This window comes from Hypanus sabinus, chromosome 1, assembly GCF_030144855.1.
Source record: "Hypanus sabinus isolate sHypSab1 chromosome 1, sHypSab1.hap1, whole genome shotgun sequence".
NCBI classification, from domain to species: domain Eukaryota; kingdom Metazoa; phylum Chordata; class Chondrichthyes; order Myliobatiformes; family Dasyatidae; genus Hypanus; species Hypanus sabinus.
The window spans coordinates 180,119,899-180,135,700 of record NC_082706.1 but is presented as its reverse complement, the minus strand read 5'-3'; the positions used below and the strand labels follow the sequence as shown (position 1 = coordinate 180,135,700).

At 42.3% G+C, this 15,802-nt stretch overlaps 1 protein-coding gene across 1 annotated transcript in view; it reads left to right on the top strand.

The window, feature by feature from the left end:
• Positions 1 to 15,802, top strand: part of LOC132382925 (solute carrier organic anion transporter family member 5A1) — a 207,352-nt gene that overhangs the window by 169,685 nt on the left and 21,865 nt on the right. Inside the window, exons 5-6 of the mRNA XM_059953535.1 lie at positions 3,725 to 3,923; positions 10,609 to 10,768. Coding sequence (XP_059809518.1) covers positions 3,725 to 3,923; positions 10,609 to 10,768 — 359 coding nt within the window. The remainder of the gene's footprint in view (positions 1 to 3,724; positions 3,924 to 10,608; positions 10,769 to 15,802) is intronic.

The window sequence follows — 15,802 nt, the reverse complement described above, 5'->3', positions numbered from 1 at the left end:
TCTCTCCAGTTTGCTCTTTTACCCTGGCTGCTTCTACGTTAGTATAAAACTAACATGCACCATTCAAACATATTGTGCAAGAATTTCTAAGTCAGCTTTTTTGAGGGAGTCACAAAATTTGGGATCTGCAAAGTTTCAAAATATCCAGCTCCAGTTTAAAATGATGCCGATAATGTTCAGGCTAAATAGTATTAGCATATGATGAATTTCCATTCCGTGAAAGATAACTAAATCAGAAAAAATAATCAACTTGTCTTTCTTGACCCAGCTAAATGTATATAAAGAATGGGTGGGAAGTAGACCTAGTTTTTTTTTTCATTTCTGATAGTTGGATTTTGTTATAGGTACATTATACACACACCATATTTTCCACATTGCAGCCTTGACTGTGCTTCACATTATTTTAAAACAAGGTTGGATAGCTTTTTGCATAGTAGAAGAATTAAGGGTTATGGGGAAAAGGCAGGCAGGTGGAAATGAGTCCATAGCCAGATCAGCCATGATCTTATTGAATGGCGGAGCAGGCTCGACGGGCCAGATGGGCGACTCCTGCTCCTATTTCTTATGTTCTATTCAATTGGCTGTAAAACATTTTGGCACATTCTCAAGTTGTGAAAAATGTTTCTTCTGTTCACCCTGTCTTGATGTAATTGCACATTTCAGTCACGCTTGCTTCACCTGGTAACTTCAGAACCTCCAACTGAACTGTTACTGGTATATATAATTTCAGGCTTAAAATTAGAAGTTCTTTTCTCATCTTTTTCTGTCATTCCGGTTTACCCTGGCTACTTCTACAGTAACATTTATGATAGCTTGTTGGTCAGAATGATATGCTATAGCACATGGAATTTTTAGGCCACACAACACAGGAGCAGAATTAGGCCATTCAATCCATTGAGTCTGCTCTGCCATTCCATCATGGCTGATTTATTATCTCTCTCAACCCCATTTTCCTCCCTTCTCCCCGAAATCTTTGATGCTCTGATTAATCAATAACCTATCAACTGCTGCATTAAGTATGCCCAATGACTTGGCCTTATTGTCTGTGGCAAAAAGTTCCATAGATTCACCACCTAATTGCTAAAGAATTTTCCTTCATCTCTGTTTTAAATATGAGCACTTTTGGGTTTCTTATCTAAGAAAAGATGTACTAGCATTGGAGAGGGTGGTGAATCTGTGGAATTCATTACCACAGATGGCTGTGCAGGCCAATTCATTGGGCATATTTAAGACGGTTTTTGATAGGTTCTTGATTCTGAAGCTGTGCCCTCTGGTCCTAGTCACCTACTATTGGAAACATCCTCTCCACATTCAGATTATCCAGACCTTTCAATATTTGATAGGTTGCAATGTGATCTCCCCTCACGCTTCTGAACTCCAGTGAGTACAGGCCCAGATCTATCAAATGCTCCTCATGTATTAACCCTTTCATTCCTGGGATAATTCTCATGAACTTCCTTGGGACCCTCTCCAATGTTAGTACTTCTTATCTTAGATAAGGGACCCAAAACTGCTCACCATATACCAAATGCAGTCTGACCAATGACTTATAAAGCCTCAGAGTTACATCCTTGCTTTTGTATTCTGGTCCTGTCGAAATGAATGGTAACATTTGCTTTCCGTACCACCAACTCAACCTGCAAGTTAACCTTGAGGGAATTCTGCACGAGGACTCCCAAGTCTCTCTGCACCTCTGATTTTGATTTTTCTCCCCATCTAGAAAATAGTCTATGTCTCTATTTCTTCTGCCAAAGTGCATGACTGTGCACTTCCCTATGTTCCCCATATTCGATCTGCAACTTCTTTGCCCATTTTCCCAATATGTCTAACTCCATCTGCAGAAACCCTGCTTCTTCAACACTACCTGCCCCTTCAACCTATCTTTGTATCCTCTGCAAACCTGGACACAAAGGCATCAATTCCTTCCCTTAAATCATTGACGTGTATTGTGAAAAGAAATGGTCCCAACACCAAACCCTGTGGCACGCCACTGATCACTAACAGCCAACTGGAAAAGGCCCACTTTATTCCCACTCTTTGCCTTCTGCTCACCAGCTAATTTTCTATCCATGCTAGTACCTTTCTTGTAATACCCATGGGCTGTAGTTATGCAGCCTCCTGTGCCTTCTGAAAATCTAAACACAAAACGTCCACTGACTCCTTACTCTGTCCTGGCTGTTATTTCCTCAAAAAGTTCCAAAAGATTTGTCAGGCAAGATTTTGCCTTTCCAAAACCATAATCTTTGGCCTATTTTATCATGTGCTTCCCAAGTATCTCAAAACCTGTTCCTTAATAATAACTGCAACATCTTCCCAACCAGTAAAGTCAGGCTAACCAGCCTATTATTTCCTTTCTTCTGCTTCCCTCCCTTTTCAAGAGTAGAGCGAAACTCAGGATTAATTCCAGAATCTAGTGATTCTCGAAAGATCACTACTAATGCCTCCACAATCTCCTCAGTCACCACTTTCAGAACCCTGGGGTGTAGTTCATCTGGTCCAAGTGACTTATACACGTTGAGGCCTTTTAGCTTCCCAAATACATTCTCCACATAATAGCAACAGCACTCACATCTGCCCCCTGACACTCACTTATGCCCCCGACACTCACTTCTGCCTCCTGACACTCACGCATCTAACATTCCACTAGTATCTTCCACAGTGAAGACTGACACAAAATACTGGTAAAGGAAGCCATGGAAATAAAGCTAGAGGAAAATAACTAACAAAAATGAAGGTCTCTCTCTAAGTAAGAACTGGAATTTGATTGTAAACAAGGTGGGAGACTGAAAACCTGATTGGGTGAAGACTAACCAATCAGGAGGGACGGACTATGGGGTTATAAGTACCACCAGTCTAGACATGCCCAGGCATCATCCCTGAAGAAGATGGCAGAGTTTGTCATCAAAATGTCAGTTATAATCACTATCTGTACCCCTGGTAGCCCAAGAAGAGTTTATTCATCATATAGGCTGGGAAAGCTTTAGATCCTTTTTCTCCTTTCCATTACCAGTAGCCATATTTCTCAGGCCTGTCTGGGGGGGCATCTCAGAATATTTTAACAATAAAGAAATGATACATAAATGCAACTTGATAGTAGAGCAAACCAGAACTGTCACTGATATATTTGGTAATAATATTATAAATTTCCTAATACTTATCAATTGTAAAACTTTTAAAGGAAAATATAGCTTAATATTTCAGTCAAAAGATAAGCTCTATTGGAAAAATATGACAGCATTTTTCAAATAATGGCATCTGCAATAAGTTAAGCCTAGAATCTTCTTTGAAAGGAAGGTAAATTTAAAATTCTCAGTGGTATATTGTAGAAATCTTTAAGGTGAACAGTGTATTGTTAGATTGAAAATGTTCAGGAGCTCCATTTCTAATGAATAACTGTATTTGTCTTGTCTACTAATGAAACTAAATTACATTTCTGTGAGGAAATCTGTAAGTTAAAACAATCTACAGGATTATTTAGAGGATGACAGTAAGAACAAGGAACCGTTAAAGAGGGGTGTTAATTACAAAATAGAATCTTGTCCATCCTGTGAATGTACCAAGGTTTAAGTAACAAAATTAGGTAGTTTATAAATGCTTTATATGTAACTGGAAGGAAAATCTATGAAGCTGTCAAACTTGGTTCACTCATACATTGCACTTTAGAAATGATGCGTAGTTCTCTATATGTGAATAATTTATAAATTGATGCTTGATTTAATTGCAGGTGTGGTCATCGTTCCCAGTGCTGGTGTTGGCATTATCCTTGGGGGCTACATTATTAAAAAGCTCAAGCTTGGCGCACGAGAATCAGCTAAGCTTGCTATGATCTGCAGTGGGGTTTCTTTGCTGTGCTTCTCCACACTCTTTATTGTCGGCTGTGAAAGCATTAATCTCGGAGGCATTAATATACCCTACACCACAGGGTAAGAATTATCTTACTTTACATTTTGGACTTCTTGTGAAGAAGTTCTGTCTGTAATAACGTTTGAGAGTAAAATTGGTTAAAAAAAAAGAATGGTAACAGTAAATTGGCAGCTGTTTGTTTATTGGACCTGGTATCCTTTATCTCAGTTTTAAAGTGGAAAAATATTTGGGCACAGTGGAAAATAAGAATCATTTGTGGTTTCAAACAGCCAGCAAAATCAATTTCCTTCTCATTGACCAAATCAAGTCACACAGTTCTGGTTATGTAGCAGGAAGTACATAAAGTGTTCTGGTCATATTGATGGATTCAAGTGAAAATGCAGTTTTGGTCAATTTGTATTAAAAACAGAAATATGCCAGTGATATTAAACCAGATTCTGGTGTGATTCAGAGTAGTGTACAGAGTTTTCCTTCATGGTTCGTTCATAATCATTGGATTAAAAATAAGAATACTCATCAGGCAGGTTAAGTGGCATCAGTTGATGGTGGACATCAAGCTTGATAAATGGTTAATCCTTCATTAAAGTTCAAAGTACATTTATTACCTAAGTATGCATATATTATGCAACCTAACAGGCAGCCATGAAACAAAGAAAACCCAAACAATCCATTTTAAAAAAGATTGTTGAACGCCCAATGCACAAAGAGAAAACAAGCACATCTTGCAGACACAGCACTTCAGTCCCGGCCAAACATAGAGTTCAGTCGAATTAGAATGCTGTGGTGCCTGGACCTCGCTGCCTCGATACGGATTTCAGCACGGTGCTAAAACGTTCGAACCTTTTGGCGATGGGTTCGAGGCTCGTCTTGCCTCGGTTCTGCCACGCCGAGTTGCCTTCAAGTCCAAAGGAAAGTTACAGACTATGACTTACCATGATCATTTGCAAGGCAAAATGTGATTAACAATGTATTTAGTTGCTATCTTTGTTTCGCTAGCCACCAGCCAGAAGTCGCTGAGGGTCACCAGTGCCATCTTAAACCAGAAGTTGATTTCCAGCCCTTTTAAAAAAAATAGAACCTGTAGTGTTCTCGCACAGGTGTAAAAACTCTGAACTAAACACCAAGCATAAACCAGTCAGTGAGGCGGTCCCAGTAAGATTAACCGTTTACTGTTCATTCTTCCACATTAACGTATGGTGAAAACTGTTGATAAAACAATACAAAATGTATACAGTATTTGTTTCCTTCTTGACATCACATTTACATCATAAATACTTCCAAAAGTAAAACTACAACAACTATATTACATTAAAGTGTAACATACAGTCAGAATCTACCTACGCCATCGACTGGCTTTAAATACACTTCAACGCAGACTATCTGCAACTCTTGAAATAACAAAAAACATAAACTTTATCAATCATCATTACTTTTAACAGAATCAGCGTTAACATTTTAAATTCAACATATCGATTATCTCATGAACTTACGGCGTTGCTTCTATGATGTTTCTAGTGCATAGAAAGAAAACTTTTGCGTTGATCCTGCACACACATAAGCCCCCTCCTTCCCGTTTCTCCAAACCGGTATTTTCCCACAAGACGCGGCGTAACCGGGTGTGACGTCATCGCATGCCGCGATATATCACAGACAACAAATTTACTTTAAACAACCTTAACTTTAACTAGAAAATGATAACAAACGAATTACTAAAGTGAAAATATAATAAGCTAAACAAATGCCTTAAAGGCAACACAGAACCTGTTTACTGGCTTCATCTATTTATAAATATGGATAGATGTAAACAAAAGTTTACTTCCAGTTATGGAACAACTTAATCCTTTAAGATCTTTATCTTTGTAAACAGCAAGGTTAATGATCCACAAATGACCCTGGTGTCCTGATATTTTCCACTTTCTGGTATCAGAATTAGAATCAGGTTTATTATCACTGGCCTAAGTTGTTCAAGTTGATGTTTTATGGCATTGAAACAGTTCAAGACATAAGAATCACTAAGCTGTAATTAATTAATTAACAAATAAATAAATACATACATACATACATATATATATAGAGAGAGAGAGAGAGAGAGAGAGTAATAAAGGGAACGATGAGTTACTGCTCATGTACAGTTAGAAATCTGATGGTGACTGGGAAAAAACTTTCCTAAGGTGTTCAGCAAACACAAGGAAATCTTTCCTTTCGGTTAGTCCTGACGAAGGGTCTTGGCCCGAAATGTTGACAGTGCTTCTCCCTATAGATGCTGCCTGGCCTGCTGTGTTCCACCAGCATTTTGTGTGTGTTGTTCTAAAATGTTGAGTGTGGGTTTTAGGCTCTTGCACCTCCTTTCCATTGGTAGTAATGAGAAAAGGGCATGCCTGTATGGTGAGAAGCCTTAATGGTGGATGCTGCCTTCTTGAGGCATTTTCCCTTAAAGATGTCTTGGAGACATACCTTTCCCAGCTTGGATTTCAGAACTATTCTAAGCTATTTACCGCCAATACTGTGTGCTCAGTAATTCACTCTAGTTCCCTGTCAAACATTTAGTCAAGACCCCAGAAGGTCAGGATCATTGTAAGAGACTATCTTAGGAGATGCCAAAAAGCATGCTTGTAGGCAGAATACACTTAAGAGGGGAATTGGAAAGGCATAGAGAGAGAATGGGATAAATCTGGCAAGCGTGTTTAAGGAAAATCCCAAGAGGTTCTTTTGCTATACTAAAGTAAGAGGGGACCTAGGAGAGAGTAGGTCCCCTTGGAGATAAACAGGGACACCTATGTATAGAGCCACAGTAAATGACTGAGATTTTAAAAATAATGCTTATCTTCTGAGTTTACTAAGCAGAAAATTATGGTTGACAATAGGTGCAGGAGCCAGCACCGCCATTCAATGTGAACATGGCTGATCATCCACAATCAGTACCCCGTTCCTGCCTTCTCCCCATATCCCTTGACTCTGCTATATTTAAGAGCTCTATCTAACTCTTTCTTGAAAGCATCCAGAGAATTGGCCTCCACTGCCTTCTGAGGCAGAGCATTCCACAGATCCACAACTCTCTGGGTGAAAAAGTTTTTCCTGAACTGTTCTAAATGGCCTACCCCTTATTCTTAAACTGTGGCCACTGGTTCTGGACTTCCCCCCAACACCGGGAACATGTTTCCTGCCTCTAGAGTGTCCAATCACTTAATAATCTTATATATTTCAATCAAGAGATTGCTCAGGAGATAATGGAAACAATTGGAGATGTTTTGGGAAACATCTGTATTACAGGTGGAGGTACTTGTAACTTTACAGTGCATTAAGGCAGATAAATCACCGGAGCCTGACCAAGTGGACTTTATGAATAGAGGCTACAGAAGGAATTTTGTAGGTCTTTGCTAATGTCATTTCATTGCTTAAGAAGGATAGCAAAGTGAACTCCAGGCACACCTGTCAAACACCAGTGATGGAAAATGCTAGAGGGCATTCTGAGGAATAGGATGTACCAGCATTTGAGAGAGTGATGAGCAGGGTTCAGCATAGCTTTGTCTGGAAAGTCAGGCTTGATGAACCTTTTAGAGTTCTTTGAGGAAGGAACTAGAGGAATATATGAGGGCAGGGTGGTGGATTTTGTCTATTTTAGTTTAGCTAAACCTTCAACGATGTCCTGCTGGCCTGGAAGGTTAGACCCCACGGAATCCGGGGAGAGCTTGTTAGGTGCATTCAACATTGGCTTGGAGGTAGGAAGCAGAGGGTGGTGGTTGAAGATTGTTTCTTAGAATGATGGCCATTGGTATACTGCGGGGATTGGTGTTAGGACCCTTGTTTTTCATTACTTATATAAATGATTTGAAAGCGAATATTTAGTTGGATAAGTATATATTTAGCCACCTTCCCTGCTCACTGCCACAACCACGCTGATGAAAAGTATTCAAATGCAGAGTTAACCATCTCCCAGTGGCCAGCCATTTTAATTCCTCTTCCCGCTCCCACACTGACGTATCTGCCCTCAGCCTCTCCACTGTTCGGTTGAGGCTAGATGCAGATTAGAGGAACAAATCCTCACCGGCCTCCAACCTAAGGCATAAACATTGATCCCTGTAGTTTCCACTAACCACTGTCCCTTTTTCTCCCACTGGTACCCTTCCCCACCTCCTTGTCTTTATTTCCTGTTCATTTATCATCTCCTATCAGAATCCATTTTCTTTAGGCCTTCAGCTCTCAACTTCATACAGCATTCCCACAGTCCTCCCTCCCTCAACTGCAGATCACGCCTTTTAGCTGGATCCAACTGCACCCATCAGCAACTTCCCATTCCTTTCCCCACAGCTATCTCCCCTGAATATTTTCAGTCCAGATGAAGGATTTCAACCTGAATTTTCAACTCTGAAAATTTTCAACCTGACCTGCTAAGTTCCTTCAGCTCCTTAGTGTCTTGTTCAGAGAAGCTCGTGCCTCACCTTTTTTTTTAATTGTTAAGGGTTTTAAAATATAGTCGGCCTTCCTTATCCATGGGGGATTGGTTCTGGGACCCCCCCCCCCCACCCCACCGGTGGATACCAAAAAACGTGGATGCTCAAGTCCCTTATTTAACCTGGCCGAGTGCGGTGGTCTTTAGGACCCATCGGAACCCTGGACTTTATTTAACGTCTCGATGCAGTGGACATTAGGACCTGGCAGCGCAGCTCTGGATCCGCAGTGTTTCTGTTCATGAAAATAATCACGATCACGATTGAAAATAAGGTAAAAGTAATAAAGCGATCGGAAAGAGGTGAAATGCCATCAGTCATTGGAAAAGTGTTAGGCCACAGTCGGTCAGCGATCAGAACAATTTTAATGGAACACGTGAAAGGCCCTGCCCCGATGAAAGCTACAATTATTACTAAGCTATGCAGTGGTTTAATTATTGAAATATGCATGTTTCAAGTGTTTTATATGCATAGAAAGGTAAAGTATGTACTATATACTAAGAAAAACGTATGACTAACTGACGTTAAATAATACCGGATGTCCCTGTTCCGACTTCAAATCCGACTTAAAGACTGACTCAGGAATGGAACTCATTCATAATCTGGGGACTGCCTGTACTTTTAAGTCATTTCTAGATTACTTATAATCCCTAATACATGTAAGTACTATGTAAATAGTTGTTATACTGTATTGTTTAGGGAATGATGACAAGAAAAAATAGTCTGTACATGCTCAAACAACGAGTGCTATAGAGAGAACTTCCGGGTTTTCCCGCATGCGGAATCCGCGGATAAGGAGCTCCGACTCTAATCTAGTATTGATCAGTGACTCTGCTAGAGGAGTAATCTTTCCTTATTCGCTATCAGATCTGTTCATAGATTTAAATACCAAGTCGCTATGGTGGTGTGAAAGCCAAAAGAATCTTTAATAGTACAGGGAAAACTTGAAAAATGTAAATTATTGGAATATACTAGGCTGAAAATGACTTTATTCTTTCCTTAGTTTAGAGTGTTACGTATCCCGTAACTGGACCACTTACCAGCAAGGATAGAGAGGTCCGTTGAAGTCTGATGGCACTATTTTCAAACGTTTTTATTTATAAAGGGGCACAAGAGTAAGGTTATTACAAACATTCAGATAATATACGTCGTCAATACTCAATCTAAAGCGCGGGTATAGTAATAATCATCATTAAGAAATGAGCTCGACTGTTGTCTAGGGGATAATATATTGTCCGTTGGAAATATAAAAGTCACTCAGAAGTCTGCAGGCTTCAGCCTTTTGGGAATCACTGGGTTTCACGTGTTGGAGAGAGAAAGAGAGAGAGATTGGTGAGAAAAGGAAAACTTGCCCGGGTCTTTATGAAGCAAATCTGTTGAATCAGGGGAGCGGGCTCCCCCCGATGTTAGTTAAAAGCGGTTTTCCATGATTCCAGCCACAGACTCCAGGCCCGGAATCTAACGCACGTGGCTTCCTTCAAAATGGCTTCCTGCTATGACAGGATCGCTATCATGTCTTCTTGGTGCGTCTGAAGGGGTTGTCCCCCCCCAGACCCTCCTTTATACTTCCTCACGGGGTCGCAGGTGTCAATCAGGTTGGGATGATGCAATCTCTCTCTCAACCAGCCCACTTTGCCCGAGGGCTTTACACGTGGTCTCCATGAGACAATAGTCAATGTCGCCTTGTTTTGCATCCCAGGTGGAACGCGGTATTCGGCACGTCTCTCTCTCTCTCCCACTTCCTGGGTCTACTGACCCCCCCTCAACTAGTGCTCTTGCGATTCTCACAAAGGAGGGGGCTGCGGACATAACAAGAGTCATAGAGTTATATAATACTACAACACTGAAACAAAGCCCTTCAGCCAATGTCGGTCTAGACCTGGCCCATATCAATCCAAACCCCTTCTATCTAAACTTAAGTGTTGAAATTGATCTCATATCCGCCACTTCCATTGGCAGCTCATCCTACACTGGTATCACCCTCTGAATGAAAAGTTTCCCTTAAGATTCCCCTTGAATATTTCACCTTTCTCCCCTAAAACTATCACCTCTAGTCTCGGCCAACCTGAGGGGAAAAAGTCTGCAAGCATTCATCAGTATTTATTGAATATTGAGCTATCATTCAGTAACCCTACATGCAGATTCACTTGGAGATCATGCCTGCCTAAACCTTTCCAGTCCCACTGGAAAATAATAATTCTTCATTGTTTCGTGTTTAAGAATGATGTTTAGGGAAGCTCAGGAGTCTATGGTAGAAGAATTAAGGCAGAAGCTGCTCTTTTTGTTTACTTTCCAGCCCTTCACTTACAATGGCGCACAGAAATCTAACTGGTGACTGCAATGTTAACTGTGGATGCAGAATCCATGATTATGAACCTGTCTGTGGATCAGATGGGATAACATACTTCAGTCCTTGTCTGGCTGGTTGCTCAGTCCTCGTCAATGAAAGCACAAGGGTGAGTATCGAGTTTGTTAGTTTTTCTCCTGAAGCAATGAAAGACTAAGGTTTACACACCCAGAATGCTGGAGAAACTCAGCACTCAGGCAGCAGCCATGGGGAGGAGTAAACAGTTGAAGGTTCAAGCTGAGATCCTTCATCAGGACTGGAATGGAAGGGTGAAGATATCAGAGTAAGAAGGTGGGGGGGAGGAGAGGAGTAAAATCTAGAATGTGATAGGTGAAGCCAGGAGGGTGGGGGAGGGGATGAAGTAAGAAGCTGGGAGGATATTGGTGGAAATGGTGAAGGGCTGGAGAAGAAAGAGTCTGACTGGAGAGGAGAGTAGACCATGGGAGAAAGGGAGGGAGGATGGGTACCACAGGGAGGTGATAGGCAGGTGAGGATAAGAGGTAAAGCGGGGGCCAAGTGGGAGATTGACCAAGGGAAGGGGGGTGGGGGATGACAAGATGTGGGAGAAATTGATGTTCATGCCATCAGGTTGGAGGCTACCTAAATGGAGTATGAGGTGTTGCTCCTCCAACCTGAGCGTGGCCTTATTGCGTCAGAAGAGGAGACCATGGACTGACCTTTCAGAATTGGAATGGTGATTGGAATAAAAATGATTTGCCTCGGGGAAATCCTGCTTTTTGCAAATGGAGTGAAGGTACTCAACAAATCAGTACCCAGTCTACATCGGGTTTCACCATTGTAGAGGAGCTACATCGGGAGCATTGGTAGGTAACCCCCCCAGAAGATTCACAGGTGAAGTATTGCCTCACCTGGAAGGACTGTCTGGGGTCCTGAATGGAGATGAGTGAGGAGGTGAATATGTTTACAGGGATAAGTGCCAGGAGGGAGATTAGTGAGGAGGGATGACTGGACAAGAGTATCATGGAGGGAACGACCCCTGTGGAAAGCAGTGCATGGGGGAGGTAAATATGTGTTTGGTGGTAGGGTACCATTGAAAATAGAGGATGTTGCAGAGGCTGATGTGTCTGAATTGGATGTAGAGGGGTGGTACATAGGTGAGGATGAGCGGAACTTCTTCCCTGCTAAGGTAGTGGGAAGATGGGGTAAATGTGGATGTCTGGGAAATGGAGGAAATGTGCGTGAGGGTAGAAGAAGGAAAACACAGTTTTTGTTTGAAGAAGGACGTCTCTAATGTCCTGGAAAAGAAAGCATCATCCTGGGAATAGACACAGTGTAGACGAAGGAACCAAGAGAAGAGAATGGCATTTTTACAGGAGACAGGGTGGGAAAACTATACAGTCAAGATAGCTGTGGGAATTGGTAAGGTTTATTAAAGAATTTGATAGATGGTTTGTCTCCAGACATGGAGACGGAGAGATCAAGAAAGGGGAGAGAGGTGTTAGAAATGGACCGAGTGAGTTTGAGGGCTGGGTGGAGGTTGGGGAGAAAGTTTTTGAAATTGATGAGCTCAGCGTGGATGCATGAAGCAGCAGCAATGCACTTGCCAGTGTAGTGCAGAAAGAGTTGGAAGCATTACCAGGGAAGGGCTGGAACATGGACTGTTCCACGTAGTCAAGCAACACAGACAAAATGCCGGTGGAATGCAGCAGGCCAGGCAGCATCTATAGGAACAATAGGATCATTTTGGATTTCCCTCTCCCCCTCCCACTTTCAAATCTCTTACTATCTTTTCTTTCAGTTAGTCCTGACGGAGGGTCTTGGCCCGCAATGTCAACTGTACTTCTCCCTAGAGATGCTGCCAGGCCTGCTGCAGTCTACCAGCATTTTGTGTGTGTTACTTGAATTTCCAGCATCTGCAGCTTTCCTCATGTTTGCGTTTTTAAAAGGCAGTCAAAGCTGGGACCCATGCGGGTGCCCATGGCTGCATCTTGAGTTTGGAGAAAGTGGGATATTGAAACAGGAATTGTTGAATGTGAGGACCATTACTATCAAATGCAGGAGTGTGATGGTGGAAAGGAACTGGTCAGGTCTGTTGTCAAGAAAGGAGAGCTTTAAGGCATTCTTGATGGAAGATAGAAGTGTATAGGGACTGGGCATCCATGGTGAAAATGAGGCAATCTGGGCCAAAGAATGGAAAGCTGAGGAGATTGAGAGCATGTGAAGTGTCACAGATGTAGCTGTGAAGGGAGATGGAAACAAGGGGGATAAGACGGAATCAAGGTATGAGGACACAAGTTCAGTGGGGGAAAAGCAGGCAGAAACAATGGGCCTACCTGGACTGGCAGATTTGTGGATCTTGGGTAGGAGATACAGTGGGTTGGATGACCGTTTGCTGTTCTATGAGATAGAAACAAGAAGAGAGGGGTAAGGAAACTATGAAGTTGGTGGCAGTGGATGAAAGATTTCCAGAGTTGATGAGGTTTCAAGAGTTCAAAGGTTCGTTTTAATGTCAGAGAAATGTATACAATATACTTCCTGAAAAGCTTTTTCTTTGCATAACATCCTCGAAAACAGAGAAATGCCCCAAAGGATGAACGACAGTTAAACGTGAGAACCCCAAAGTCCCCCCTCCCACGCAAAAGCAGTGGCAAGTAACAATCCCCCCCCACCGGCAAAACAAAAAGCACACCCGCTTCTGAGCATAAAGGTGAACTAAGGGATAGCGAGGGCACAGACCAAAGACAGTCGCAATCCATCTGGCATTCAACAACCCACATGCTCCCTCTCTCCCTGGTTTGTGATGATGGCAGAGACCATCATCGATGGTCCTGAGTGAGGTTCTTTTCAAGGGGTAAGTAAGAGGAGGTGTCTGAGAGTTGCCGCTTGACCTCATTAAGGTAGAGGTCAGTTCGCCGGACTACAACGGCAGCCCTGTGGGTGTGATGCTGAGGATGGGATTAGCGCAGAGAGAGTGGAGTGCAGTGCATTCAGAAGGGCTAAGGTTCGCAGAGAAGAGAGTGCTGAAGTTGAACTGGTTGATGTCTCATCGCAGTTTTAGATGAAAGGATCCAGAATAGGCAGAAAACCAGAGTGGGGTATCCAAGAAGAAGAGGAAGCTTGCTAGAGAAGTGGGCTCAGAGATGGTGGTGATGGAGTAAGAACTCGGAGTTGTGGCAGGCATGAAAATAACTGAGGTGCAGGTGAAGGGGAACAAGCTCATGCTGAGGACAGAACATTCAAGACGGGGGGGGGGGGTGGTGGCGGTGATGAAGACATGGCAGGGATTAGAGCTGGGATCAAAGGGGGGAAGGGAGTTGAAGGCCTCAAAGGAGATGGGAGAGTTGGGATCTTCAGGAAAAGTCGGGTGGGAGAATCCAAGAGGTTATGGAGAAGCCCTGAGGGACCTAGGGTTAAGGGGAGGGAAGGAGGGCCCAGGGACCCAGTAGCAGTGAGAAGTGAATTGGCCTGGGGTTGGGGCTGGAGCTGGAGGCCAAGTAATGTGTGGTCTGATGGCACCAGTGGTCATCGGACCAGAGATGGCAATGGTAGGATACCCAGTCTGGAGCTATCTGGAATCCTTGGAGCCAGAATTGGCAAAAGTGGTATCCATGGTCTGGAATCTCAGTCTGGGAAGACTGAGGTTCCCATATGAACAGCAGAGCCAGGCACTTAGTTGGGGTAATGTTGACCTGTTGTAGTTTCAATTGAGCAATGATGAAAATGATTATCACTGAGATTCTTCTGCTCATTGGCATCAGCTGATTGAATTCCCATTTTGCCAAATGTCATTGAAACAATGAAGTTCTGTGTTCTGAATCATGCTCCTCTTATTAAATTAAAAAAGAAGACAATTTATTAGTCAAATCTATTCGTAAATATGGATAGAAATAAACACAATTTTGCTACAAAATTTAGTGCAAATAAACAAGTATCAATGATCCACAGACAATTAATGCCTCATTATATTTTCCATTTTTAAGTAATGGCGGACTGTGAAGGAGGTCACTGCAGATTTCAGACAATTGTATACACGAAACATCCACATCCGCTCTATGGAACCCAGTTGCCCCAAAATAAAGCCATTTCACCTTAAAGACATTACAGTTGCAGAGTATCAGTACACCACCCATCCAGAACAACCCCTAAGCCTTGTCTGATTCCCCAAAGGCCATACATCAGTGAACAGTAAAGATCTTTCAAGAATCAATAGAGTCTGGAATAGTTCCTTAGGACTAAAAATTAACAAATTTCACTCCATTCTTGAAGAAGGGAGGGAAGTGAAGAAAGAAAATTATAGGCCAGTTAGCCTGACTTCAGTGGTTGGGAAGATACTGAAGTCCATTATAAAGGAAGAGGTTTTGAAATACTTGGTGTCACATGATAAAGTAGGCCAAGCTCTGCACAGTTTATTTAAAGTGGAATCTTGCCTAACATATCTGTTAGAATTCTTTGAGGAAATAACAGGCAGTATAGACAAAGGCGAGTCTGTTGATGTTGTTTACATAGATTTTCAGAAAGCCTTTGACCAGGTGACCCAGATGAGGCTGATTAACAAGATAAAGCCCATGGTATTACAGGAAAGATACTGGCTTGATACTAGCATGACTGAAATAATCTGAAGATCAAAGAGCTAAATAACTTCAAACATATGGCATTCCAGCACTGTAGGATCCAACATTGGGTGACTGGCTGGAGGCAGAGTTGGAAAAGGGGTCCTTCTGCGGTTGGCTGCTAGTGACTAGCAGTATTCTGCAGGGGTTGGTAATGGGACTTCTTCTCTTCACATTTTATGGCAATAATTTGAATGTTTGCAGACTATACAAAGATACGTGGAGCAACAGGTAGTGTTGAGGAAGCATGAAATCTGCAAAAGGAGTTTGACTGGTGGAAAAATGGGCAAAGAAGTGGCAGATGGAATATAGTGTAGGGAAGTGTACGGTTGTGCGTGGGTAGAAGGAATGAAGGTGTAGACCATTTTCTATGCAGGGAGAAAATTCAAAGGTTAGAGGTGCAAAGGAAATTGTGAGACCTTGTGCAGGATTCCCTAAAGTTTAACTTACAAGTTGAGCTGGTAATAAGGAAGGCAAAGATGTAATACTGTGGATTTACAAGGCATTGAGTAGACCGTGTTTGGAGTATTGTGAGCAATTTTGGACCCCTTATCTAAGAAAAGATGTGCTAG